The 27426-nt window shown below is 45.9% G+C and overlaps 1 protein-coding gene across 5 annotated transcripts in view; it reads left to right on the forward strand.

Moving 5' to 3' along the window:
• Positions 1–27426, forward strand: part of PRPSAP2 (phosphoribosyl pyrophosphate synthetase associated protein 2) — a 43699-nt gene that overhangs the window by 9201 nt on the left and 7072 nt on the right. For 4 of the 5 annotated variants that reach the window (XR_014298260.1, XR_014298261.1, XR_014298263.1 and 1 more), the window contains 6 exons: positions 3635–3807; positions 6001–6116; positions 13837–13892; positions 21803–21951; positions 23796–23866; positions 25037–25183. Coding sequence is in view for 1 of the 5 variants with exons in the window: in XM_082678014.1 (XP_082534140.1) it covers positions 3635–3807; positions 6001–6116; positions 13837–13892; positions 21803–21951; positions 23796–23866; positions 25037–25183 (712 nt within the window). In the remaining 4 variants the exon portion in view is untranslated. The remainder of the gene's footprint in view (positions 1–3634; positions 3808–6000; positions 6117–13836; positions 13893–21802; positions 21952–23795; positions 23867–25036; positions 25184–27426) is intronic. The other variant, XR_014298262.1, reaches the window with a different exon arrangement.

Raw genomic sequence — 27426 nt, forward strand, 5'->3', positions numbered from 1 at the left:
TCTGGTCTCTGTTTGGGCATGAATGTTTAGAATAATGAGAATTGCCTAGACAGGGAGAATTACGATTGTTTTAAAATTGCCATGATCTCACTCTGCTAATTTTTCTGACATAGCTGCTGACGTTTTTTGTGTTCTTTCAGTGTTCTCAAGGGTGGGAATAACCAAGTTTTGGGGTGGAGGCGCTTAACGATAAGAGAGCCCATTACGTTTGCTCTCAGTAGCCGGAATTTCATAAAATTTGTAGGGAAGCTCTTCTAGTTCCAAAAAAGAAAACAGGCGAGAGGAGAGGAATTTGCTTACTTGGGGTTCTTAAAGCTTTTCCTGCAGATAATTTAAACGTACTGTCCTGTTGCATAAATTAAAGGAGCTGAGAAGATAGACGGTGTGTTGAAGGCATGTGTGTTCCTGTCTCCTGTGACATTTGATAGCTGCGTGTTCTGGAAATTGTTGAGGTCACAAATGTGTACGCTGGGGATAGAAGATTCAGTGCAGCGAGGGTGTCTGCACCACTCTTCGATCAAATGCCACTCTGTCCACAGGTGTCCCTCAAGGCCTCTATAGATGAAATTTTTAACTCAGTACAATTTTTAACAATGTCTAGAAATCGGTCTGTGTAGTGCAACAGTTTTTAGCCTAGAGATTCCAAAAACTGCCGCAAGCTAAATTTGTGGTTACATGTAAAGCAAATACCAAAGAAAGTGAAGATGAGCCAAACTGGGAGAATTTAGACTTGGAACACATGACCTTTCACCTAAAGTTTGAACATCTCTGTCCTGGTCTTTGGTTCATGGGGATGAAATCTCAAAGCCACCTGACTCCTCTGGCAGGAGGAGCGAAGGTGCCCTGTCACTGCATCCCATCGTCCTGGAGCGCAAGTGTGCGGGCCTTTGCAGGGGGCCTTTGCGGCGGGGCCCTGGCTTCATGTCTTCCCTCCGCTTAAGACCCTCAGCAGGGCTGGGCTGTGGGGACGAGAGTTCGTGCTGCCCCTGCTGCCTCTCTCTTTCCCAGGCCAGACGCCAGGCTGGTAGAGCGCTCTCCATGCCCACGCCCTCATCAAGGAGGGGAAAGTGCAGAGCGCAGAACAGCTGACTTCCTTCTGGCTCCCGGGTGTTTGCAGTACTTTATACCTTCCATTTCTTTCCATTCATTCATTCATTCCTTCCTTTACATTTATTTTTGGACATTTCGATACTCTTTTCATTCTGCCCCTGCCTCTCGTCAGTTTCTTATTCCTCTAGCCAAAACCATTCCCTTGGCTTCCCTGGTGGCGCAGTGGTTGAGAGTCCACCTGCCGATGCAGGGGACATGGGTTCGTGCCCCAGTCCGGGAAGATCCCACATGCCGTGGAGCGGCTGGGCCCGTGAGCCATGGCCGCTGAGCCTGCGCGTCCGGAGCCTGTGCTCCGCAACGGGAGAGGCCACAACAGTGAGAGGCCCGCGTACCGCAAAACAAAAAACCATTCCCTTAATTTTCTCTACATGCCTCATTTTGGAGTGCTCCAGACTGTGCCATAGGCTTGTCTTGTCCAGGTTGCAGAAAGCTTAGATATTGTGTTCTTTAAGAAACAGTTAACACTGAGATTTGGTGTCGTCAGATACACCTTGTACCTTGTCTTAGTGTAGACTGGTGGTAGGCACTAAAAGTATAAGAAAAATTTTAAATTAAGAAAATTCTGTTCATTAACTTAACTTTTCCTGTAATTCAGACAAGTTATTATTTGAATTTAGTGATGGAAAGCCTTGTACCAGTTCACAGAAAAATGGTGTTCCTGGGAGTATAGTTTGGGACCTTGGTGTAACTTTACATCTGCTGTTGGTTCCCCTACTCTTACCCCCGGCACAGAATGCTTTCTGAAAGGCGACTTTAACTTTTCCCATGTCAGGCTTGTTTGGTATCAACAGAGAACCTACTCACGCAAATGTTCCGTGTTTCCCTCACTCTTGCATGCAGTCGCTCATTCACAGACATTTACTGAATGTCTGTTATGTGCCAGCCACTGTTACAGGTGTGTGAGATGCGCGAAGGATTAAAATAGTTCACAGATCCTTTGTCCTCATGGAGCCTGTGTTCTAGGACATGCAGGTAACATAATGAATAAGTAGACCAAACCAAAACAGCCTGGCAAGGAGTCGGACGTGACGATGGTAAAGGATGGAGAGAGGGCAGGCTGGGGAGGTGACATCTGACAAACACTGGAAGAAGGTGCCAGCTGGCGACGAGGGCACTCCAGGCAGGAGCAGGGAGCCCTGAGGCGAAGGCCCTCAGGTCGGCGTGAGGACTGGCATGAGGGGAGGGCATGGAGGAGGAGTGCAGGGCAGAGCTGGCGGGGGCCAGACCCTGAAGGGGCCTCGGGAGCTGTTGCAGGGCCTTGGCATCTGCGGGAAACCATCGCTGGCTCCTGAGCAGAGTGCATGATCTGCCTTTGACTTTAAGCTCCAGCTGGATGCTGTGCAGAGGGTGGGCTGCAGAGGGACTGCCGGGGGGGGGGGGCTGTCACTGGGGGGGGTCGAGGCTCAGCCCCAGGGCAGCAGTGGAGTGGTGGGTTGCTGTCACTGTGGACAGGAGAGCAGTTAAGGACGCCTCTGGGGGTTTTGTCCTGAGTAAACTGCAGGAGCAGTGTTGCCGTCAGCTGAGATGGCAGAGGTTTATGACGAGGCAGGCTTTGCCGGTCGAAGAGCAGTTCAGTTTGGGGTACGTTTTGAGATGTCTTAACAAGACTTTCTAGTAGAATTGTCAAGAAGCAGCTGAATTTGTTAGTCTGGACTTGAGAAGCCTGGGCTGGAGCTATAAATTTGAGTCCCCAGCATTTACAAAGCTCTGAAATTGGATGAGAAGCCCGAGTGAGGGATGAGGGAGGAGAGAGGAGAAGAGGACAAATGATCAGGTGTCAGGGCAGGAAGCTGGGGAGGAGAGCAAGCAGCAGAGGAAACGAAGCGGGGCGGGAGGGGAGCGGTGGGGGAGTGATGGAGTGTGTCAGGGCGAGGATGGAGAGAGGCGGAGTGAGAACCCAGCATTGGCCTTGGCCACGTGGAGATCATCTGTGACCTGGATCGGAGCGTGTGTGGGAGAGGATGAGAGAGATGAGTTGGAAGCAAGTGCGGACGACCGTCTTGAGATGTGCTGCCCAGGGGAGCCAAGAAATGGGGCAGTGGGGAAAGTGGCCTGAGCTGCTGTTAATGGGAGAAATGGCCCATCAGTATGAGCAGGGGAGAGTGACACAGTGATGGGGTGGCCGGGGGGATTGCTGGAGCCCTGCTTCAGTGGGCAGGGGGGATGGGATCCCTGCGTCACGGGAGGGCTGATTTTAGAGTGACTTTGGTGTGGAAAGTTCGTCTCTGGCTAATGGCTCGGGGCAGGCAGACTTGGGGGCTGCACGCGCATGTGGCAGTGGGGGCCCTGGGCTCTTTTCTGACAGTGCTTTTCTCAGTGGAAGAGGAAGTAGGGTCATCGGCTGAGAGGCAGCATGGGGGCGGCTGATGGAGGCCCTAGAAGAGAGGGATGTGGTTTCTTTTTTGTGTCTAGAGCCTGTCTCGGTCGAGGCGGGCGTGACACATGGCTAACGCTTAGTTGGAACCAAGAGAGGTTATCGTGTATATGACGTTTCTCCTTGCTGGTTTCTGTCCTTGGGTTCCAGGGATGTGAACACCACCATCATGGAGCTCCTTATCATGGTGTACGCGTGTAAGACCTCCTGTGCCAAAAGCATCATCGGCGTGATCCCCTACTTTCCTTACAGCAAACAGTGCAAGATGAGAAAGAGAGGCTCCATTGTTTCTAAACTGCTAGCTTCCATGATGTGCAAAGCTGGTAAGAAAGGCAGATATTTGACGGTTTATTGGGGGTCTGGAAGTTTTATTTTTACCTGAGAAATTGTAAAGCATTGTCTTAACTAAATTAGAATGTTGAACAGAGTAGAAATAGTGGTACAGCTTTAAGATGGCTAATTTGTAATTAGAGTTCTCTCCTGTTCCCAACTCCCTAAACACAAAGCTGATGAGAACAACTTATTTTTTCCTAAATTCTTTGTTTAAAAAAATTAATATTGAAATGACAAGTTACAGTCATATTTTAGGTTGTTTTTAACGGGGAAGAAGGCATTTGGAATCAACAACTCTAATAACATGGCAACTATTTTTATTTCCGTCTCTTCCCTTTCCCAGTACACACTGGCATACTTTGCAGACCATACAAATTATTTCGTGTTGTGCATTTTTAGGTAACATTCTAAGTGTCTCCTCCTTGTTTCTAAATAATCTTCAGAGTTGTTACTCTGTGTGTGTGTGTGTGTGTGTGTGTGTGTGTGTGCGCGTGCGCACATCTGCGCCCACGTGCACGGGTGTGCCTGTGTATGTGTGTATGATTATAGAAGGCACATGTCACAGAGCGTTTGCACAGAGAGAAAAGAATAAAAGTCCCCATATCACTACATTTTAACACAGACACTTACTGCAGAATAAATTTTCTACTGTAGCATTTCAAAGAAGGCAAAACCAAAACAAAAAATGAATAAACCTGAACCCCAGCAACCTGAAGAGCACACCCAGTTGAGACTCTGCTGGAGGGAGCAGGCCTGCCCTTCCCCCCTAGGCTTGCTCCTGGGGGGCCACCAGGCCTGCTTTCCTGTTCATTTGGGCAAGTTGTGCTTTAAAAAAATTTTCCAGTTGAATTATATGTATGTTTATATATATATATATATTTCCATTTCAAATATCCTTTAAGGAGCCAATGGGATGAAGATTCCTCATTTTTTCGAATTACAGACAGGCCTGTGCAGTTTGTCTTAATATATTAAGACAAATACTTGTCTTAATATGGCTTTGTCATGCCTATTGAAAAGACTTCGGGGAGATGAAATCCACTCTCATAGAATTATCAGACATTTCTTCATTGCTATGATCTTGGCTGTTTTAAGACTTTAAATTGATGTGAAAACCATGCATCTCTGTGTAAGAAAAGCCACCCAGTCTTTCCCTTCTGAGGGGGGAAACCCAGTTCCCCACCTCCTCTGAGTTTCCTTTACTCCTCGCAGGGAACACTTCACCTCTGTCACCAAATGTGTAGGCGTTTTCCCCACACCTTGCAATTCTCCAAGGCACCAGCTGGGTGTCGCACAGTTCCACTCTGACACTGTGTACCTGGAGATGGCGTCAGAGCCCACGGGTTAAGGGCTCAGTCCCACGTGCCTGCTCCCCTGACCCCCCCAGACGCTCACTGCAAGTCCAGGTTGTCACCTGTGCTGACCAGTTGGCTATAAATCAGAGGTTCCCATGACCTCCTCTTGGGTTCGATTAATTTACTAGAACTCCTCACAGAACTCGGGAACACTGTTCTCTTACTGTTCACTGGTTTATTATAAAACGACATGATAAAGGATCCAGGTGGGCATCTGGGTGGAAGAGGTGCGTGGGGCAGGGTGTGGGGAGGGGCTTATGCCCGTGTTCACCCGCCTGGAAGCTCCCTGAAGCCCGTGCTGTTGTGACTTCATGGAGGTGTCTTCACAAGGGCGTGCTCGTTCATTAGCTCCATTTCCAGCCCGTCCCCCATCTCGAGAGTGGGGGTGGGGAGCTTGAAAATCGTGGTGACCGGCCCCCATCCCGGAGCCCATCCTGGGTCGCCTCATTAGAACAAAAGATACTCTTGGTACTCTTATAACTAAGGAATTCATAAGGCTTTCAGGAGCTCTGTGTCAGAGGTGGGGTCAAAGACCAGATATTAGAATAAGAGATGCCCCTGGTGCTCTTAGCACTGAGGGAATGGCAAGGGTTTTAGGAGCTCTGTGCTGGGAACCGGGGGGCAGAGACCAATATTTATATTTTCTTTTATCTCATAATCTCATTGTACTAAAAAAAAATCTGAGAAATAAAGACACTGAGTTTTTGATGAGAGCAATTTTTAATAGTAATTTATTATATATGGTATCTTGTTTTATGTAGTACTTATTCATACAGTGCAACTGGTTATGAAATTATTTGTGTGTTTGTGTCTGCTTTATTTTCAAAGGTCTGACTCATCTTATTACTATGGATTTACACCAGAAGGAAATTCAGGGCTTCTTCAATATTCCTGTTGATAATTTAAGAGCATCTCCCTTCTTATTACAGTATATTCAAGAAGAGGTGAGCTAGCTCAAACTTTTTAACATTCTGTTTAAGGTTGAAAGATGCATTTCCATTTCCTTGGGCTGTCCATGAAGGATTAAAACTTGATGTATTCTGCTTAAAGTACTATTTACTTTATAAATGTAATTCAGTGTTTTTTTTTTTTTCAGTCTGAAATTCTTTTCCCATTTAGATTATTACAGAATACTGAGCAGAGTGCCCTGTGCTATACAGTAGGTCCTTGTTGGTTATCTATTTTAAATACAGTAGTGTGTATATGTCAATCCCAAGCTCCCAATTAAAGAATTTGAAAAAGAATAGATACCTGTATATGCATAACGGAATCACCCTGCTGTACACCTGAAACTAACACACCATTTTTTTTTTTAACATCTTTACTGTAGTATAATCACTTTACAATGATGTGCTAGTTTCTGCCTTACAACAAAGTGAATCAGCTATACATATACATATGTTCCCATATCTCCTCCCTCTTGCGTCTCCCTTCCACCCTCCCTATCCCACCCCTCTAGGTGGTCACAAAGTACTGAATTCGGTGTATTTTTAAATTCTTAATCTGCAATTTATTTCTTTTGCTAAGCTGTTAAAATTGCTTTTTTTTCTTTTGCATCTCAGGTGCCTAGAGTCACCTAGTCGTGATTGTGACAAATATCTCACTGTCATCATTGGTCCATGGGTGGTTCTGGGCCTCTTTTATGTGTCCCTCTTCCTGCCTTATCTTCGTCCATGCACCTGTAGTCGTCGGCATCTGTGATCCTACCACCCAACAAGAAAACTAGCATCATCATAGTAACTTACGTCCACACATGTAGTCCTTTTGTGTCCCATCCCCCTGCCTCCTTCCGCCCAAGGGAACCACTATCCTGAATCTTGTTTCATCTTTCTCTCAATTTCCTTGGTTAAATTTATTCCCAGGTGTTTTACTTTTTGGCTCTGTTGTAAATGGAGTTGTTCCTTTTGGATTGTTCACTGCTGGTGAATAGAAATGAAACTGACTTTTGCGTGTTGATCCTGCACCTTTGCTGGACTCATGTATTAGCTCTAATAGTGTTTTGTGTTGTATGTGGATTCTCTAGGGTTTTCTACATGTAAGATCATATGGTCTGTGAATGGACACAGTTTGACCTCTTCCTTTCTAACTTGGGAACCTGTTTTTCTTGTCTGATAGCGGTGGCTAGAGCTTCCAGTACAGTGTTGAGTAGCAGTGTTGAATGTGGGCATCTGTGTCTTGTTCCTGATCCTACGTGGAACGCTTTCAGCCTTTCACTGTCAAGTCTGATGTGAGCTATAGGTTTTTCATTAATGCCTTTTATTATGTTGAGGAAGTGCCCTTGTATTCTATTCCTAGTTTTCTGTTTTTATCATGAAAGGGTGTTGGATTTATCAGATGCTGCTTCTGCATCATTTGAGATGGTCACGTGGATTCTTTTCCTTCATTTTATTTATTTATCTATTTTTTGCGGTACGCGGGCCCCTCACTGCTGTGGCCTCTCCCGTTGCGGAGCACAGGCTCCGGATGCACAGGCTCAGCGGCCATAGCTCACGGGCCCAGCCGCTCCGCGGCCTGTGGGATCTTCCCGGACCGGGGCACGAACCCATGTCCCCTGCGTCGGTAGGCAGACTCTCAACCACTGTGCCACCAGGGAAGCCCTCCTTCATTTTATTAATGTGATATATTACAGTGATTGATTCTTCTCATTTTGAATCACTCGTGTTCCTGGGGCAAATCAAACATATGTAATTTTAATATAGTTACATTTGTTATTCTTGGATATAATAGCACTTTTGTGACTCATTATTTAAGAAGCCTTTTTAAATGTTAACTTATAATGCACTTAGCTATTTTGCTTTTTTAGGAACTCTTTTCCTCACGTGAATTGTCTCTTTAATAACTTTTCCAGAGAACGCTTTTAACAGTATTTAAAAGAGAGCAGTTTGTAGATTTCTGAGCAGTTTCTTTCTGTCAAGAGTACAGGCCTTCCCCATCCTCCAGTAACTAACGTAGGCCCTCAGTAGTGAAAATGGGTTGAAGTATTTTTGAAAGGGAACACTAGAAAATATTCTACTTGTTTTTTTAAAGTTATGCACAAGAAACATACAAACTCTAATACATTCAAAAAACAATATGAATGTAATTTACTTGAATATGATTCTCAGTTGAGAGAGAAAGGGTGTGAGAGCGCAGCTCCTGTCCTCACAGGAGGAAAAGGGCCCAGGCAGAGGGAGGAGCGTGAGGGCAAGGCTGGGCTTCACACAGCATGGTCCCGGGAAGAGCCATCTCAGTGATGCCTCTAGTTTTGGAAGAAATAGAGCAGTCGGTGTACACTTTTTTTTTTAAATTTATTTATGTTATCAATTTATTTTTTTGGCTGCGTTGGGTCTTCGTTGCCGCGCACAGGCTTTCTCTAGTTGCGGCGAGCGGTCTTCATTGCGGTGCGTGGGCTTCTCATTGAGGTGGCTTCCCTTGTTGCAGAGCACGGGCTCTAGGTGCGTGGGCTTCAGTAGTTGCAGCACGTGGGCTTCAGTAGTTGCAGCACACAGGCTCAGTAGTTGTGGCTCGCCGGCTCTCAAGCACGGGCTCAGTAGTTGCGGCGCATGGGCTTAGTTGCTCCGCAGCATGTGGGATCTTCCCGGACCAGGGTTTGAACCCGTGTCCCCTGCATTAGCAGGCAGATTCTTAACCACTGCGCCACCAGGGAAGCCCTCGGTGTGCACTTTTATAGGCTAATGTTCATCTTTTGGTCTGGGGGATGTTTCCTCTCAAGACACCAGGAGTGCTGTGTGCTGACATCTAGAGACGTACATGGCAAGAGCGACTCTTGAGAGGCCCCTGTGGGCCTGGTGAGTCAAGGCCACAGCACCCTTGGCGCTGATCCAGAGGTCAGGGCAAGGTCATCGCCCTTCATGTAGGCGTCTGCCTTGGTGCAAGGCTGCCTGCCACTTGAAGAATCCCGTCTTAGGTTTCATTGTTGAAAAGAAGTCGGACCTGAACCCTCTTAAACTGCTCATGGTTCAGCAGATATGGGAAGTGGGGTCCTTGTTTCTGACGGTGAGCTAACAGTGGTAACCTCAAGTGTTTTAGTTTTAAATTCTCTGTTCTTCATTCATAGAGGTAAATTAAAACAGCCTATAGAAAATGAGACACTATATGGGAGCTCACTGTTTACTTTTTTATAGTATATGTACTTGCTTCATGCCTTTTGTTTTCATGCATTAGAGTTTCTCAGGCAGGGGGTAGATTCACCATATTTTACTGAATCTAAGTTGCCGTCAGTTAAGGTTTATGTTATTCATGTCATCAAGAAAGAAGGCAGCGCTGCCAGTCCTGCTGTGAGGCATTGCCTTCGTGTCACCTGGTGGCTCTATTCTGCAAGCTTTGACACTGATGTCATCCTATTTGACAGCTCACCCTCTGTTTTTCTTGGGTTGTCAAGGGAATTTGAGCACTTTCTGCCAAAAGTGGGCGTTCAGCTAATGGGTGCTCATTGCCTGGAAACTGTTCTCCAGCCTTGGCCGTGTTGCTGTGCATGCGTTAAGCATCCTTTTCAGATTTAGTCCTTCCACAGCTTCACCTCCTGGCAGGGAGTCTTCCTTTCGTAGGTCCCAGAAAGCATTTGATTGTTGCCTTGCAAGAAAATATGGAATTGTGGTCATTCCTTCAGTGATGACCCTTTGATTCATGAATATGAAATTTACATCGTGCTGCCCTCTTCCTGTGTCTTTCTGCGTGCATGGTAACTCGTCATTTTAATGCTGAATCATAGTGAGCTCTTTCTGGCGACATTTTATTTTATTTTATTTATTTATTTTTTCTGGCGACATTTTTTTGTTTGTTTGTTTTTTTGTTTTTTGCTGTACGCGGGCCTCTCGCTGCTGTGGTCTCTCCCGTTGCAGAGCATAGGCTCCGGACGCGCAGGCTCAGCGGCCATGGCTCACTGGCCCAGCCGCTCCGCGGCATGTGGGATCTTCCCAGACCGGGGCACGAACCCGTGTCCCCTGCATCGGCAGGCGGACTCTCAACCACTGCGCCACCAGGGAAGCCCTCTGGCGACATTTTAAATGGCAGTTAAGCCTGGCCCGGAGAGAACCAACACCGTGGCCACCTTCATGCACGCGAAGGGGTGAAAGCACACAGTGCAGCTGCTGTTGGGCTGACAGCGGCTGTAAGGCAGCACTGAGTGTAAGACATCCAAGTTGTGGACATAATAAAATATAACCCAAAAGAGGTTTGGGTATTGATTCAGTATAGTGCTTGTTTTTAAAAAAATGACTAAGTATTATAGTGATAGTACTAGTAATCATTGGTCTGCACCAGGGTTTTTTAAGGAAATTATGAAGAGGGGAGGCTACCAAGTGTACTTTTGTGGTGTATCGAGAGATTCCATCCCATCAATTTTTAAAATAGGAACTTATAAAGTGATCCTGTTTCTGATTCTTGAGTTGCTTTATTCCCCCCTGTGTTCTTCTTAGTGTCTTTATACCAGTTCACTCTCACTGTCAGAGAAATGAGATCTGGCAAGAAATGGAAAACCAGGGACACAGGCAGGGGTGTAGCAAAGGAGTGTGGGTGTCAGGCAATTTGATTCTCTGTGGTCCCACAGTGGCCCTGGTGATGTTTTCCCTTAATGGTTCCGGGGAAATTACTACAGGGTTTGGAAGTCAGACTTGCATGACATGTGGTGTGTTTTCCCCTCCACTTGATAAGATTAATAAGAATAATCTTCGAAAATGTGAAAAATGAAAACTTATGTTTACAGTGGCAGTTAGGGAAATTCTGACAGAAGTGATGAAACAAGCAGCTTCCCTGGACCACCAGCCTGGGCCCAGGCCCTCTGCAGGGCTCACCCTGGTTACCAGCCTGCGTAGTGTCCTGAATCCTCTCAGACCTTTGCCTCTGATTTACCTCCCATTTCTGTACACCTAGTTACAGAAATTGATTTGTGGGGGCTTTTTGAAAAAAAATACAAAAAAACACATTGATATATTGTTTGTGTTGTTCTGTAACTTTGTTTCCTTTCCTGTGCTGGTGTCTGGAGGTCTTTCCATGTTCAGCTATATAGGATTACTTCTTTCTTCATGATTGCTACATAGTACATCATCATCATTCTATGATGGTGTAAATGTTCTGTCTGCTGTCAGAATGGCAGCCACGCGTACCTGTTGAGTCCTTGAAATGTGCCTGCTGTGACTGGAGAGTAGAATCCTTCATTTTATTTAAGTTTAATTAATTTAAATTTAAATAGCTACCTGTTGAGATGTTTAAAGCACAAGTTTAAATGAGCCGCAGTTTTTTCAACCATTTCCCTCTTGCTTGGATATTAGGTTGTTTTAATTTTTCACTCTTTTAAGTGAAATATTTTATTTTCAAAATATATTTAAGTCATGTTGCATTGAAAATTCTTGTACCTGCCCTTTTGAGTACTTACGCAAGTGTTTTTCTGAGCTATATTAGGAAGTGGAATTGCTTAATTGAAAAGTATCTACATTTTTCATATTTTAATAGATATTACAGAAATTGCAATTGTCTGAAGGGGCTGTATTCATTTACACTTGGACAGAATTCCCCATGTAAAACAGTGTTTTATCTTTTGCTGTGGTTTTGAAATTTCAGCACAATGTGTCCAGGTGGATCTTTTTTCCATTCACCTCACTAGATGCTCAGTGGGTCCCTTTCATTCTCTATGAATTTTGTTTGCTATAGTTTGAGTATTTCATCCCTTCTATTTTTTCATTCCTTTCTTTGGGAACTGTTAGAAGTTGAAAATCTTGGATCTAGTCTATATATTGTTTAACTTTTTAAATTTTTTTTCAAGTTTTGCATTCTTACATGCTGCCTGGTGGGAAAATTCCATGGCTTAATCTCACCCACGGTTTTTTTTTCAGCTGTGTCCCTCCTGCCCTTCAAGCCAGCTGAGTTTCTTATTTGCACCATAATAACTTCCACCGTCTAGATTTCTTTTTGGTTCATTTTCATAACAACTTTTTCTTTCTTTATGCGTATGATTTCCTGTTTTGACTCCAGAGGAGAAAATAGACCTGTTTTTATTAAAGAGTCCTTTCTTTTAAAGTTTCTTTTTCTTTGCTCTATTAACTGTTTCTTCATTTGTTATTTTTTCTCTTGGCTGGGTTTGGTGCTGTTTGGTGATGTTTGATGAGGCAAAGAAGTGCATAAAGCAGTTTAGAAAGACTTCCAGCAAAAATAAGGAAAACGCCTAAATGAAAATACTTTTTGCTACCTTACTCCCTGATAATGTTGGATAAGTTAGGCTTTTTATGTGTATAGATGGATCAGATGTAGAGATTTCTTATCCATATGGATATATCTATAATAGAGCCTTGTTCAAACTAATTGGTTTTTTTGTTTACTAAATATTGATTATTTTAGTGCTTCCCATGTACTAGGTATTGTACAAGGTGCTAGATTTTATTAAGTGCTTATATTAAAACTCATTGATCCAGCGTAATTGTGAGAAATCAGTGGGGATATATTTGAATGAAATAATATAATTTAATGAAATGATTAGATTTTAAGAACATAATTTGAAAATATTGCCAAGATGAAATCAGAAACAACAAACTGCTGCTCAGCTTAAAAGTAGTTCTGGGCTTCCCTGGTGGCGCAGTGGTTGGGAGTCCGCCTGCCAATGCAGGGGACACGGGTTCAAGCCCTGGGCCAGGAGGATCCCACATGCCGCGGATCAGCTAAGCCCGTGCGCCACAACTACTGAAGCCCATGTGCCTAGAGCCCATGCTCCGCCACAAGAGAAGTCACCGCAATGAGAAGCCCGTGCACCGCGATGAAGACCCAATACAACCAAAAATTTAAAAAATAAATAAATTAAAAAAAAAAAAGAAAGTAGTTCTGTCAGGCTTCCCTGGTGGTGCAGTGGTTGAGAGTCCGCCTGCCGATGCAGGGGACGTGGGTTCGTGCCCTGGTCTGGGAAGATCCCACATGCCGCAGAGCGACTGGCCCCGTGAGCCATGGCCGCTGAGCCTGCGTGTCCGGAGCCTGTGCTCCGCAACAGGAGAGGCCACAACAGTGAGAGGCCCGCGTACCGCCAAAAAAAAAAGTAGTTCTGTCTTCTAAACTCTCAGAAGTTGGTAATGGGTGTATCTTCAACTGTAATTATCCTAGTACAGATCACTTCAAATGTTTAAAGAACTCCAAAGTAGACTGATATTTTGCTTATTTTCTTAAGGACTCTTAATATCTTTATGAAGCAGTGCTGGGCGGGCTGATTCCTTTAACAAATTGGTTTCTTCATTATGCTGTGACAGAGACACATTAAGTAGCTATTTGTTTGGACCGCACTTATTTGGAATTCAACAGGTGCCTTGAATTCAGATTCGATGAATGTCATCCTTGCCCTGTGAAATTACATGTAACTGGGATTCATGAGAGTACTTCCTGTTGACTTCATAAAAACACCTTTGCTGCCACATAGATATGAGCTAATTACTGATTAACCCTACTTTTTTCTTAAAATAAGTCTATGAGAGTCATGCCTTGATAATAATTTTTTTTATTCCTAGGTAGGCGTTTCTTCATCTTCTAAAGAGGAAATTTACTTTGAACTTTCTGTCTTTTTGGAAAACTTTGAAGTGACCAGATGACATTTTTGAGTGTTGGAATGTTCATTTTTATCAGTTACCGGGTACTGGTGTGAATAGCCTTGCGGAGACATGGCAGTAATCCCCAACCTCTCCTCTGTCACAGATCCCGGATTACAGAAATGCAGTGATCGTGGCCAAGTCTCCAGCCTCGGCTAAGAGGTAGGTGGGAGCTCCTCCGAGCCACACCCGGGGTCCCAGCCCCGTCGAATCCCAGGTGCTCTGGATTTGATCTCAGCGGTTCCCACTGTGTCTCTTATTTTTTATCCTGTGAACTGATAGTTTAATATTCCACGTGCTAAGTGATGATGATTTATTTTCCTCCCTTCTTTCCAGTCCCAGTCTGTGACTGCCATCACATTTCTTACCAGAAGCTGTCCAGGGCTGGAGAATCCCAGCCCAGTGCTTAGGCAGATCTGCCATTTCAAATACCAGTGAATGTATTTTGAGGCTGTTTACTGCCTTTTACTCAAAGAACTCAGTAATTTATTAACAGAATTGTATCCAGCCAAGAGGCTGGATTGGTATGTGTTAAAAGGTGACATTTTACAAAATTTACAAACACTACAAGGTGTGCAAATGGGGCAGTGCTGAGAGTTACATGTAACCTGGAGTAACTGATGAGTCAGGGATACAGAACCTAAAGTTGTGTTTGAATTGAAAAGGTTTCACACACAGACAGGCCTTGGAGATAGTGTGTTGGGTTCCACACCTCTGCCAAAGCCAATATCACAGTAAAGTGAGTCACATGGATTTTTGGTTTCCCACCACATATAAAAGTTATGTTTACACTATACTGTAGTCTGTTAAGTGTGCAATAGCATTATGTATTAAAAAACATTGTACATACCTTAATTTAAAATACTTTATTGCTAAAAAATGCTAACCATCACCTGAGCCTTCAGTGAGTTGTAATCTTTTTGCATCAAAGATCAGTGATCACAGATCACCATAAAAAATATAATAATAATGAAAAAGTTTGAAATACTTTGAGAATTACCGAAACGTGACACAGAGACATGAAATGAGCAGATGCTGTTGGAAAAAATGGCACCGATAGACTTGCTGGATGGAGGGCTGCCCCAGACCTTCAACTTGTAACGAGTGCTGTGTCTGCGAAGTGCAGTAAATCGAGGTCTGCCTGTACTAATGTTCCCTGGAGAAGCCGCTCCACTGGGGAGGGAAAGAACAAAATCAAATGTAGGAATGAAGGCTTTTTCTTAAAAATGCTCTTTTAAAATAGCTTCCCACAATCGAATACCTTTGCTCCCTGGATCATTGTTGAGCCCATGGAGCGAGGGAGCGGAGGTGCCTCCGTCCTGTGCCCACCGTTGTTAATGTGGAAGGAGGAAGGGCGGCTTGCACGCCGTAAGCCCTTGACCTCACAGGCGTTACGATAAGTCGTTTTCCATTACAAAGTAAGAATAGCAGTTACTATATTAAATAAAGTTGGCATTTGTGATGAAGCCATGGAGTTGCCATGTTCGTGGGACCAGCCTCCCAGTCAGCCAGGGCTGTGCCCACACAGGCTTCCTTCGAGAAGCTCTGTCATGGAGCCTCATAGTGTCCGTTTGATTAAGTCGGGTACACCGGGACTCATGCTGGAACATAAACATTTCAAACAGCCTTTCCAGAGATTTGTGCAAAGGCTGGATTAATGCTGATTTAGTAATTTCCTTTTCTCTGATACACGTGCTTTTTTAAATTAAGTTGAAAATTACATAACATACATTTAACTTCTTTAAAGTGTGTAATTCACTGGCATGTAGTGCGTTCACAGTGTTGTACAGCCACCAGTTCTCTCTGGTTTCAGAACTTGCTCTCATCCCAGAAGACCACCCCGAACTCACTGAGTGACCAGTCTCAGGTCCCTTCTCCCCCATTCCCTTGCAGCTGCTGATCTGCTTACTGTCTGTGTAGATTTACCTATTCTAGATATTTCGTGTAAATGGAATCGTATCATATGTGGCCTTTTGTGTCTGGTTTCTTTCACTGAGCATCATGTTTTCGGGTTCATCTACTTTGTAGCATGTGTCGGTACTTCATTCCTTTGTATGGCTGAATACTATTCCATTGCAGGGATGTACTACACTTTGTTTATCCGTTCATCTGTTGATGGGCATTTGGGTTGTTCCCACCTTTTGGCTGTGAGGAATAGCAGTGCTGTGAACATTTGTGTACAAGTGTTTGTGTTGGCATGTTTTCATTTCTCGTGGATATATATCTAGGATTGAAATTGCTGGGTCATATAGTAATTGTATGTTTCCATTTTTGAGGCACCACTAAACTTAACATACCCCAAACTGAACTGCTCTTTGCCCCCAAAAGCCTGTGGGGTTTGGCTGGAGTAGCGCAGTTTTTGTCTTAAAGTTTCCTGGCTTGTGAGGCTGACCCTTGCTTGGTCTGGCTTTTGTTTGGGCACAGCTGTGAGCCTGGGGTAATGAGGCAGAAAGACAGATGGGAGGACCCCCCACTGCGTGTTCCCTCTCACAGGTGAGGAGACACATCAGGGAGGTGAGGAAACGGATCCAAGGTGATTCTGCTGTGTTGTTTACAGGAAGGTAGCAGCACAACTAATGACTTCTTTTTTTTAAATTTTTTTTTTATTTTTATTTTTGGCTGCGTTGGCTCTTTGTTGCTGTGCGCAGACTTTCTCTGGTTGCGGCGAGCGGGGGCTACTCTTTGTTACAGTGCGCGGGCTTCTCATTGCAGTGGCTTCTCTTGTTGTGGAGCACGGTCTCTAGGCGCGAGGGCTCAGTAGTTGTGGCTCGCGGGCTCTAGAGCGCAGGCTCAGTAGCTGTGGTGTACAGGCTTAGTTGCTCCGCGGAATGTGGGATCTTCCCAGACCAGGGCTAGAACCCGTGTCCCCTGCACTGGCAGGCAGATTCTTAACCACTGCGCCACCAGGGAAGTCCCAGCTAATGACTTCTTAGAGTGTCTTCCCCACCAGTGATTCTGGGATTTGGGCGTGGGCCGAATAGGCTTGAGGTTGGCTTGCCCATTCAGTCCGTCTCACTCCATACGTGTGTGCTGTGCCAGCCGTTTTCTAAGGGGGGAGCAGTACAGCCCGCTTCTCCCCTCTGGGGCTCGCAGATCACCCCGTGTGCTGTTTGGCCAGTAGGTTGGGATGAAGGATCGAGCCTCTTTTTCCCGCCTTCTGTAATGGAGTCCACATAGGTTACACTGCATTCAATAAATGTTTTAGGACGGAGATGGTTGCTCCAAAGGGGATGAAGGTATAAAATAGTGTAGTTATGGCTTTTGCACTCCGCATCGAAGGTGTGCTGAGCGCTCTTGGTCGGTAGCACCTGCCGTGGCATCTCCCACAGCGCTGTGCTGTGATTTCCTCTCATTTTGACGTCCTGATTTGCATACTCATCCAGAGTTAGGGCTTGAGATGGCATTTCCAGCTCAGCAACACGCCGGTTTTGATCTGATTGTTTCTGGCTTCCTTCTCCAAGTCTTTTATTTGGCGCCTCACCTCAGAAAACTGTTACAGTTCATTTAAGAGACACCCTAAGGCAGCAGGAAGATAGTTAAACTAGGAGTCAAGAGACGCCGGCTTCCAGCTGGTGCCTACCCAGTCTTTGTGAGAGAGCTGAGAACCACGGTCCAGGCTCTCTGCAGGCCTCCATTTCCTCGTCGGCAGAGTGGGGGGTGACGCCTGCACTGCTTATCTTACAGAGCGGCGTGCGCCGAAGAAGGCGGGAGAGACTTCACAGATTGAGCAGCACGATGAGCCCTGCAGTTCTGCAGATGTCGGTGGAGTTGAGGGCAGAGCTGTGGTTGTGCAGCCCTTTGGCAATGAGCCATTGTCTTGAGTAAAAGAGGTCATCTGAGAACATAACGTTGCTTTAACAAACAGAACTTGCTTTAGTGAGCAAGTTGTTTGGAATTGTTTTCCTAGAATAATTGAGTGAATAGAAAAAGAAAAGTCTGAGATCCTGTGTTTTGTTCTGACCCATGATGTACATTTACCCTCATCATAGTACAACCAGAAGCGAGACTGAGTTGCTTTGGAATTCCTCTGTGACCGTCAGTGTCTAAAGCAGTATGACCTACCGGAACCATCCTGATTCCTTTTTTGGAATCAGGTGGGAACCCAAGTTACGTTACTGTTCTATGAAGTATCAGAAACTAACATCATTGTGCAGGTAATGCTTTTATTTATCTTGAAAGTATTGTGGTTTATAGTTAGTAGTGTTATAGTAGGTTAGTAGTGTTGAAACAGCATTATTCTAGGAATTGGCAAACCTCTACGAATTCCTGATGGGAAAAGACTTCCATAGAGGATAACTAAGAGCTCAGGACTTTTGACAGTAATCTTGTTTGTGAAGCCAATCTTGGATTTGAAGGAGCACTTAATCTCTGTGGTGCTGTGAGGTTAGCGTGGGGCAGAAGCCAGCAAAGCCTCTGCCGTGGTCTTTGTCTGAACATATCTTTTTCTGAGGACTTCTTTAAAAACTGTTTTGAATTTTTTTAAAGGGTGAATTTAAAGTTATGCAAATACTACATCTTAACTCTTAGGATCTTTAGCAATTTTTATTAAAAATATTCTCCCCCTGAGGCTTTCCCTCTTTTCCTCAAGTAAAAATATTCACACACACACACAAAGATACACTTTTCTGGATCAGGTTATGCAGTACAGCTCTGCTCCTGTGAAGTCTGTTGTCTTTTCTTTGGAAATATAAGTTAGATTCATTGTAGGAAGGGCCAGACCAGTAGACGTTTCTTTATGTGCATTTGAGATTTTCTCAAAACCACAGAAGACTTAACTGCATGTGCTGCGTAATGACATCTTCTACTGAGGGAGGAAAGTGTAACTTCGTAAGAAAGTAATTTGCAATGGATGTAGCATCCATTTAAATTTCTTGAACTGATTGCAAACACTGTGACAAAACTCTCCTTGGTCGTGGAGTGCAGACGGGAAACCTGGCACAGGGGAGATTCTGTTCCGCCAGGGAGCACAGTCATGCCTTTAAGTGCCTCCCTGTGGCATTGCAATGCCTTGGCTGTGTCTAGTTCAGGTAGTCCTGATGATGGGGTTCTTCTGTTAAATCCCTAATTTATGACCACAGCCCTTGTTTTTGTTTCTTTTTAGCTGTTCTTGTGGGCTGTAAGGAACTTGTTTTGAATTTTTGATGTTTGAAAACCAAGGTTGGGAGAACTTGTTGGATCTTCAAGCACTTGAGCATCTTTTTGTGCACTAGGTGCTGAAGATGGAAAAATGAGTAAGACCTCAATGGTGAATTCTACCAAACATTTAAGGGGGAAATAATGCTAACTGTACATAAACTCTTCCAGAAAGTTGAAGAACTAGTACTTCCCAGCTCACTTTATGAGGCATTCATTACCCTGATAGCAAAGCCAGACACGGACATTACAAGAAAAGAAAAACAGATCAATATTCCTCATGAACCTAGGTATAAAAATTCTAGGGCTTCCCTGGTGGCACAGTGGTTGAGAGTCCGCCTGCCGATGCAGGGGACACGGGTTCGTGCCCTGGTCCGGGAAGATCCCACATGCCGCGGAGCGGCTGGGCCCGTGAGCCATGGCTGCTGAGCCTGCGCGTCCGGAGCCTGTGCTCCACAACGGAAGAGGCCACAACAGTGAGAGGTCCGCGTACAGCAAAAAAAAAAAAAAAACCCAAATAGCATCAAACTAAGTGAAACACTTAGGGATAAACCTAAGGTGTTCAAGACTTGCACACTGAAAAATATAAAACATTGCCTAGAGAAATTAAAGACCTAAATGAATGGAGAAATATACTGTGTCTGTGGCTTGAAAGACTCAAGATAAGACTCAAGACTTAAGATAGCGTATCTCCTCCCTACATTGGTCTGTAGAATTGACACCATCCCGATCAAAATGTCAGCAGGCCTTTTTTTATAGAATTTGACAAGCTGATTCCAAAATTCATATGGACATGCAACGATACTAGAATAATGCCCCCCCCGAAAAAAAAAAAAAACTTTGAAAAAGGAGAACAAAGTTTAGAGATCTAACACTACCTGAATTCAAGACCTATTATAAAGCTAAAGCAATCGTGATTGTGTGGTATTGGAATAAAGATAAAAAATAGGTCAGTGGAACAGAATAGAGTCCAAAAATAGACCCACAGGTATCTGGAAGACTGATTTTCAGCAGATGTGCATAGGCAATTTAATGGGGAAAGGCTAGTCTTTTTAACAAATGAAAAGTGTTGGAATAATCAGATGTTTGTGTGCAAAATAATGAATTTTGAGCCATATCTCACATCATTTTTAAAAATCAACTTCAAATGAATCATATACCTAAATGTAAAGCCTGAAAGTATAAAACTTCTAGAGGAAAACAGAGGAAAAAAAGTCTTTGTGACCTTGGTTTAGGTAAAGATTTCTTAAATATGACACTAAAAGCCCAACTGATAGGGAAAAATTGTTAAATTGGATGTCATGAAAATTAAAACTGCTCTTCAGAAGACATCATTAAGAGAATAACAGGCGAAAGCTCAGATCGGGGGAGAACATTTGTGAAGCATACGTCTGATGAAGGACGTAAATTCAGAATATATAAAGAATTCTCCAGACTTACTAAGAGAACTAACAACCCAACTAAAAAATTGGCAAAAGAGAAACAGACCTTTTACCAAAGCATATATATAGGTGGCAGATAAGCGCCATTTGTCATGAGGGTTCAATGCAAACTGAAACCACAGCGACCCACGGCATACCGCTGGGATGGGTACATTGAAAGGGCTGACAGCGGCCCGTGCTGGCGAGGGCGTGGAAAAGCCGAGTGCTCACACACGGCTTGTGGGCGTGTGACAGCCACTTTGGGAAACGGTAATGTGTGATCTAGTCACACCAAGGGAAAAGGAAACATGAGTCCAGACGGATTTGTACGTGAGTGTTCACATGGTTTTGTAACAACTCATGACTGGACACAACTCAGAAGTCTATCCAGGAATTTCCCTGGTGACGCAGTGGTTAAGAATATGCCTGCCAATGCAGGGGACACAGGTTCGAGCCCCGGTCAGGGAACTAAGATCCCACATGCCGTGGGGCAACTAAGCCCATGTGCTACAACTGCTGAGCTCAATGAGAGAGCCCACGTGCCGCAAACTACAGAGCTCACGCCCTCTGGAGCCCGTGCACCACAACTAGAGAAAGAAAACCCACACGTCACTACTAGAGAGAAGCCCATGCCCTGCAAAGAAAGATCCTACGTGCCTCAGTGAAGATCCCGCATTCTGCAACTAAGACCCGATGCAGCCAAAAAATAAATGAAATAAGTAAACGATAAATCTTTAAAAAAAAAAAAAGTCCATCCACAAGTAAATGGACAAATAGTGATAGACCCACACCATGGACTGTTACTCAGCGATGTAAGGGATGCTCTCTTGATGAATGTGGGTGAATCTCCAAACTGTTACGCCGAGTGAACAAAGTAAGACAAAATTAAGGACTACAGACTCCGATTCCACTTAGGACATTCTAGAAAACGTAAAACCATGGTGATAGAAAGCAGCTCACTGGTAGCTGATGCTGGAAGGAGAAATTGCAGAGGGGCACAGGTGACGTTTGGCAGGGGTAGATACTTTCAGTGACTTGGTTGTGCTGACAGTTGTACGGATATAGAAACACATCTGAGCTTATGAAATCATGTGGTTTAGGTGTGTACAGTGTCTCGTATCTCAGTTACACGACAAAACCTTGGTGCTTCATACTCTGGTGAGTAGTTAGTGCACTTTGTATCGTGTGGTTGGTTCTCACTGTTAACTAGGTAGATAGGTAGAATTAATTACCAATTCCAAGTGAGGAAACGGAGGCTTAGAGGAGGTGAACCAACTTATAACTTACACGGGCTCGCTCGCTGGCCGAGTGCACGCTAGGCCCAGCTGCCAGGGGGATGTGTGGTCATGTGGGGTCTCCACACTTTGTCTTGGATCCTGAGAGTCTAAGATTATTAATTCTCCTTTTTCATTAACCCTTTTGGAAACTACCTTTTTAAAGTTCCCGTGATGTTTCTCCATAGATGTTATCAGAAACCAGCTTTGCGTGATTGTGAACGGGTCTCCTGCTCTCCTCCAGGGCACAGTCTTTTGCTGAGCGCCTGCGACTGGGCATCGCGGTGATTCACGGAGAAGCGCAGGACGCCGAGTCCGACCTGGTGGACGGGCGGCATTCCCCGCCCATGGTCAGGAGCGCCGCCGCCATCCACCCCAGCCTCGAGATCCCCAGTAAGTGTGCTGCCCCCGGGTCGCTTTCCTCTTTGATTTTAAGGCTGACTTAATTTTTTTTTCGAATGTGAAGTGCTACTTCTCTTTTTGTTTTTTAAATTGGCAAAAACTGATACCTTTCGTGGCCTGGCTGTGGCAAGTGCACTTCTGGTGGCCTCTTAGAAGCAGTCTGTCTGGTCATACCAAGACCTGTGCACATGCTCAGTTTAGACGCATCTGTGGCACGTCAGGGATTTCACTTGTTCATTCACTAACATGTCCTAGAGTAAAGTAAAGTTTAACACAAGCAGAAAGCTTTCGGTGCACAAGTTATTCACTGTAGTGTTATTTCTAACGCAAAATATTGGAAAAGTCTGAATGGTTCACTGGAGGGCGGGGCTTGGTGAAGAATGTCGTATCAGCACAATTCATTATGCAGCCCTTTGAAATAATTAAGACTCTGGAAACAAGAGAAGAATATATGGAATGTATGTGAATAAGGCAGAATACAAGAGTGTAGGCCTGTCTTTTGCCAGGGCGAGGAGGGAATATGAAGGATGAACGTGGTTGTGACTGGGTGGTAGTTATGCATGAATTTGTTTTTGTTTTTAAGAAACTTCCCTCAAGCTTTAATAACATCTTTTCAGTTAAAAAAAAATACTGCTTTTGTTTGAGTCTGCCGGGGAGAAAAGACTTTTCCTCTACCCTCTGTAGCTTCAGTGCTCAGGAGGTTGCAAATAAAACTGACAGAAGACAGATCAAGAAGAGAAAAGATAAGATTTTAAGAGGAGGTTGCAATTCGGGGCTTGTATATGGTCTTCATAGGGGAAGGGGAGCGGAGGAAGGGCGCTGATGGGAGGGCCAGTGGCTCGTAGGGAGGATGGATGGGAGACAGGACGGTGTGTGACAGTGTCTGTGTAGGAGTGGTGCCGACTTCTGGTCTGGGTGATGAGAGCCAGTCTTCCTGCGGTTGTTGCTGGGAGGGGGTTTAGGACAACTGAGTTCTTTTGAGTTCCTTTGGGGAGCTCTGCTTTTAGACAGATAAGGGACTTCAGGAATTCAAATGCCTTCAGCTTAAAATACTTTTCATGCCGCTGTGGTGTACTCTGGACCCCTTCGGGTTCTCACGTTGCCTAGGAGTTTGCTTGTTTATAAACAAAAAACCTCAGAGAAGGAGATACGGTCCTGGGATGGCCATGAAGGAGCGAGACTCAGCTGGGCCTTGTGGATCCCGGTTAGCTGAGGTGGACATTGAAGGCATTCAGGCATGGGTTCAACTGGGGACAGGATGGCAGGGGCAGGGGCTGGGCTTTGTGTGTGGCCGTGGGTGGCCAGGAAGGACGCCACCCTGACCACCGAAGCTCCCTGGAGGGAAGACATGGGGAAAAGGTGGCAGCAGAACGCTCCCGAGGGCAGTGAGTCCCTCGCGTTGTTTTTGCTCTTTGGGGTCCTTTGCACTTTAGGGTCAGTTTATTTCTGCAAAAAAAGAGGCTGGGATTCTGACGGGGTGCATTGAGTCTCTAGATCACTCGGGGAGCATTGCCGTCTTAACGGTACTAAGTCTTCCTGTCCGATCTGGATGCCTTTTATTTCTTTTTCTTGCCTGACTGCCCTGGCTAGCACGTGCGGTGCTCTGTTGAATAGCAGTGGTGAAAGTAGGCATCCTTGTCCTGTCCCTGATCTTAGGGGAAAGGTCTTTCATCCCATATGACGTTAGCAGTGATTTTTCCGTAGTTGCCCTTTATCGGGTGGGGGAAACTCCCTTCTGTTGCTGGTCTCTTGGGCCTCTGTCATGAGACAGTGACTTGCTAAGGCCTCGGCTGGGCTCTTAACCGAGAAACATGTGCGTGTTTTGTCCTGGGCAGTGCTCATCCCCAAGGAGAAGCCCCCGATCACAGTGGTCGGTGACGTGGGAGGAAGGACCGCCGTCATTGTGGTACGCAGGCCTCTCTTCCTGTCACTCTGTCGCGCTTGCCGCTGGTGCTTTGCTGGCTGGCTTGCCAGTCGTGCTGGGGACGGTGCCAGGTAGGTCTCACGGGCGCCTTGTGCTGAATGTCTGCTTTGGTCCAAAAACTGAGACTCGCCAGGTGACCCACAGCTTCTGTCCAGCTTGCCTACAAATCCGAGGCTCCCAGGACCCACCTGGACTGAAGCATTTGCTAGAGCAGCTCACAGAACTCAGAGAGACACTTAGGTTCACTAGGTCATTAAAGGATGTGACATAGGACACAGATGAGCAGCCAGATGGAGAGAGAGAGGCACGGGGCAGGGCTGGGGAGGGTCCCCGTGGAGTTGGGGTGCATCACCCACTCGGTGTGGAATGTTCACCCACCTGGTTCGCTCCCCGAACCCCGTGGTACTGGGATGTCATGGGGGCTTCTTCCTGGAGGCCTGATGGATCATTAACCCCATTTCCAGCCCCCTCCCCTCTGTGGAGGAGTTGGGGCCGGCCGTGCGGGTGCTGCAAATTCCAAGCTTCCCTGGTCTTTCTGGTGGCCAGTGCCCATCCAGGAGCTCGCCCGGAGTCATCTCATCAGGACAAGAGGTTCCTCTAGTGCTCTTACCGCTAAAACATGTAAAACGGGCTTTAGAAGAGACCAATGTATATATTTTCTATTATCTCATACTGGGAGTCTGCGAGATTAGAAACCACTGGACTGAGTATTTTGTTAAAATAATAATTATTATTATTTTTCCCATTATAAAAATATATGGAAAAAACACATTTCCCATCCACCCAGTGCAGAAAATTTAGAAAATAAGGAAAAGTAGCAAGAAAAGAGGAAAGAACCACCTAGAGTCAAAAGCATCTTCTAACAGGTGCTTTACTATGCATTAAAAAGGTCTAGGGTGAGTATTTCTGGAGCACCTGCCTGGTGGGGTGTAGCTCTAGACGGTAGGGATAGAGAACTATAGGCCCAGGGCGCCTGTGCTGCACTGTGGGAGGCCCGGAGGGAATGCAGCGGGAGCCCGGTAACCTCGCTGTCTGGACACGTCAACGTGGACAGCAGGTGTGTCACAGTAGAATTAGTCCAGCCTTTTTCCCCGTGGTCTAGACCCACCTTTACAAAAGTGTTCATGTCTTTTGCTGAATCTGTAATGCCAGGACGACATTATTGATGATGTGGACAGCTTCCTCGCTGCAGCAGAGACCCTGAAGGAAAGGGGTGCGTATAAGATCTTCGTGATGGCGACTCACGGCTTGTTATCCTCCGACGCCCCTCGACTGATCGAGGAATCTGCCATCGATGAGGTAACAGAGCCGGGCTGAGTGTGGGCACAGCTGCCTGGTGCCCATGCCCATCCCGACCTGTGGTCACGGGAGCAGGTGGAGAGTGAGCTGCTCTGTAGTTCAGAGTGGTAGTTCTGTTTGCGTGTCACTGCCTGCAGCCTCTGTGTTCTGCCCATGGCAGTGGGTGATAGTTTTAGTGACTCTCGTAAGTGGAGCCCTTGGCCCTGACGGAACCGCCTGATGCTGGGCACATGCCGTCCCTGAGCTCCGGCACAGCCCTGCAGGGAGAGTGAGAAATTGTGCACCAGAAAAGTTCAGTGACTTCTTAAGGTCAGGCAGCTACAAGCCCAAGCTCGTAGGGTTCAGACCCTAGTTTACCCGATGCTAAAGCCCAGCTCTCTTCCTGGTACAGACGCCCGTGGCATGACGTCGGGAGAGGAGGGCACACAGGGCCACCTTCCTAAACTGCCTGCAGCTCCCAGAGTGGCTGAAGTGAGGCCAGCCAGGTTTCCTCGCCCTCCTTTGTCCACCCCTCATTCCAGGGGCCAGCTAGCTGCGGGGGTTGATTGTGTGAATCACGTTTTTATTATCTTTTAAGAAGGAGAAATGCTGTCTCCTGTATATTCCTGGGTATTGAATCTTAAACTAGTCGGACTCCTTTAACTTTTCTGAGGCCCACACTTTTCCTCTTGAGCAGTCACTCTCCCTGAGCCTGGCCCATGCTCATCATCTCTGATGGGTTGAGGATGCTTTAGCACAGAGAGAAAGCCAGACTCGCACTGCTTAGCTCGATCCGGCCTCCTTTCTCCGCTGCACGAAACACACATAAAGCGGGAAGACTTCAGGCCCATGGCGGTGCTCACTGGTCTGTCCGCGTGGCGCTAGGCAGGGTTCTCGCGGGTGCTGTGTGTGGGCAGGTTAGCAAGAGCGTGTGGGGGGCTGCTGCATCCAGGCCCTCGGAACAGAGTGGACTTTGGAGAGGACGCATGAAGCCCCGGACGCGGAGGTCGCACATCCTAGGCCAGCAGGGGGGCTCTGTCCCCGATACCCATACCGGGGAGCCGGGTCGGTAACTGATGGATGCGCGGGGTTCCATATAGGCCTGTAGACAAAGCACAGTTGCCCAGTAGATAATAAAGCTACGAACCATGTAACAGTGACAGCAGGATCGACAGGGTGGGAGGCGGGAGAAGAGGAGAGAGGCTGATTGCCCTGTCTCTCAGAAGAGGAGCCAGTAAGCAGGGCTTGGAGTGGATAAATCAAGATTTGAAGTGTTTTTCTTTCTGTGTTTTTAATTAAAGGTAGTTAAATGAAACGTCCAGAATAGGCCTCTATAAAGTCAGTAGATTGGTGGTTGCCAGGGGGGTTTGAGGAAGGGTGAAATGAGGAGTGGCCGAAGGGGGTACAGCGTTCCTTTGGGGGGAGATACTAATCACAACTCTGAGTATCCTGAACGTCATTAAATTGTATGCTTTCAATGGGCAAATTGTATCGTATGTGAATTATATCACCAAAAAGCTGTTATTTTTTAAAGTGGTTAGAATACATTTGGAAAATTCATTCCCGACTGAGGGTGGTTATCTAGTGAGAAAACTGACTCTCCAAGGTGACCAGATGGTACAGTCCCTCCTGGGGGCACCGTCCCCGAGGCATTGTGCTCAGAGCAGGTGCAGCCCTGCCTGGGGTCGCCCTTCACACTGATGCCGTGTGGATGGGGCAGAAAATTCTGTGTTTGATACCAGTGGGTAGGTGTTTTTCCTTTGGGAGCTGTTCTTTTACAGGTCATGAGACTTACATGACCCTTCATGTTCCCACGTTTGCCTTAGTTACCAGGAAGATCAAACAGAAAAGGAGTCACGGGTTTCCCTGGTGGCACAGTGGTTGAGAGTCCGCCTGCCGATGCAGGGAACGTGGGTTCGCGCCCCGGTCCGGGAGGATCCCACGTGCCACGGAGCGGCTAGGCCCATGAGCCATGGCCGCTGAGCCTGCGCGTCGGGAGCCTGTGCTCTGCAATGGGAGAGGCCACAACAGTGAGGGGCCCGCGTACCACTAAAAAAAAAAAAAAAAAAGGAAAGGAGTCACACAGTAATTACGATGGGCTAGGTTTTCATGGCCCTGCTGCTGGTTCTGAATGATTCCTGATCATCCGTCTGTTTCAACAATCTCATGGTATATGTACGTTTTTTATTATAAGCTGTCTTGAGGCTTATTTTGGAAGTAGGGAGTATGTATTATAAATAATAACTTTAAAAATATTCCCATCT

Source organism: Grampus griseus, assembly GCF_964374135.1.
Source record: "Grampus griseus genome assembly, chromosome: 20".
Taxonomy (NCBI): domain Eukaryota; kingdom Metazoa; phylum Chordata; class Mammalia; order Artiodactyla; family Delphinidae; genus Grampus; species Grampus griseus.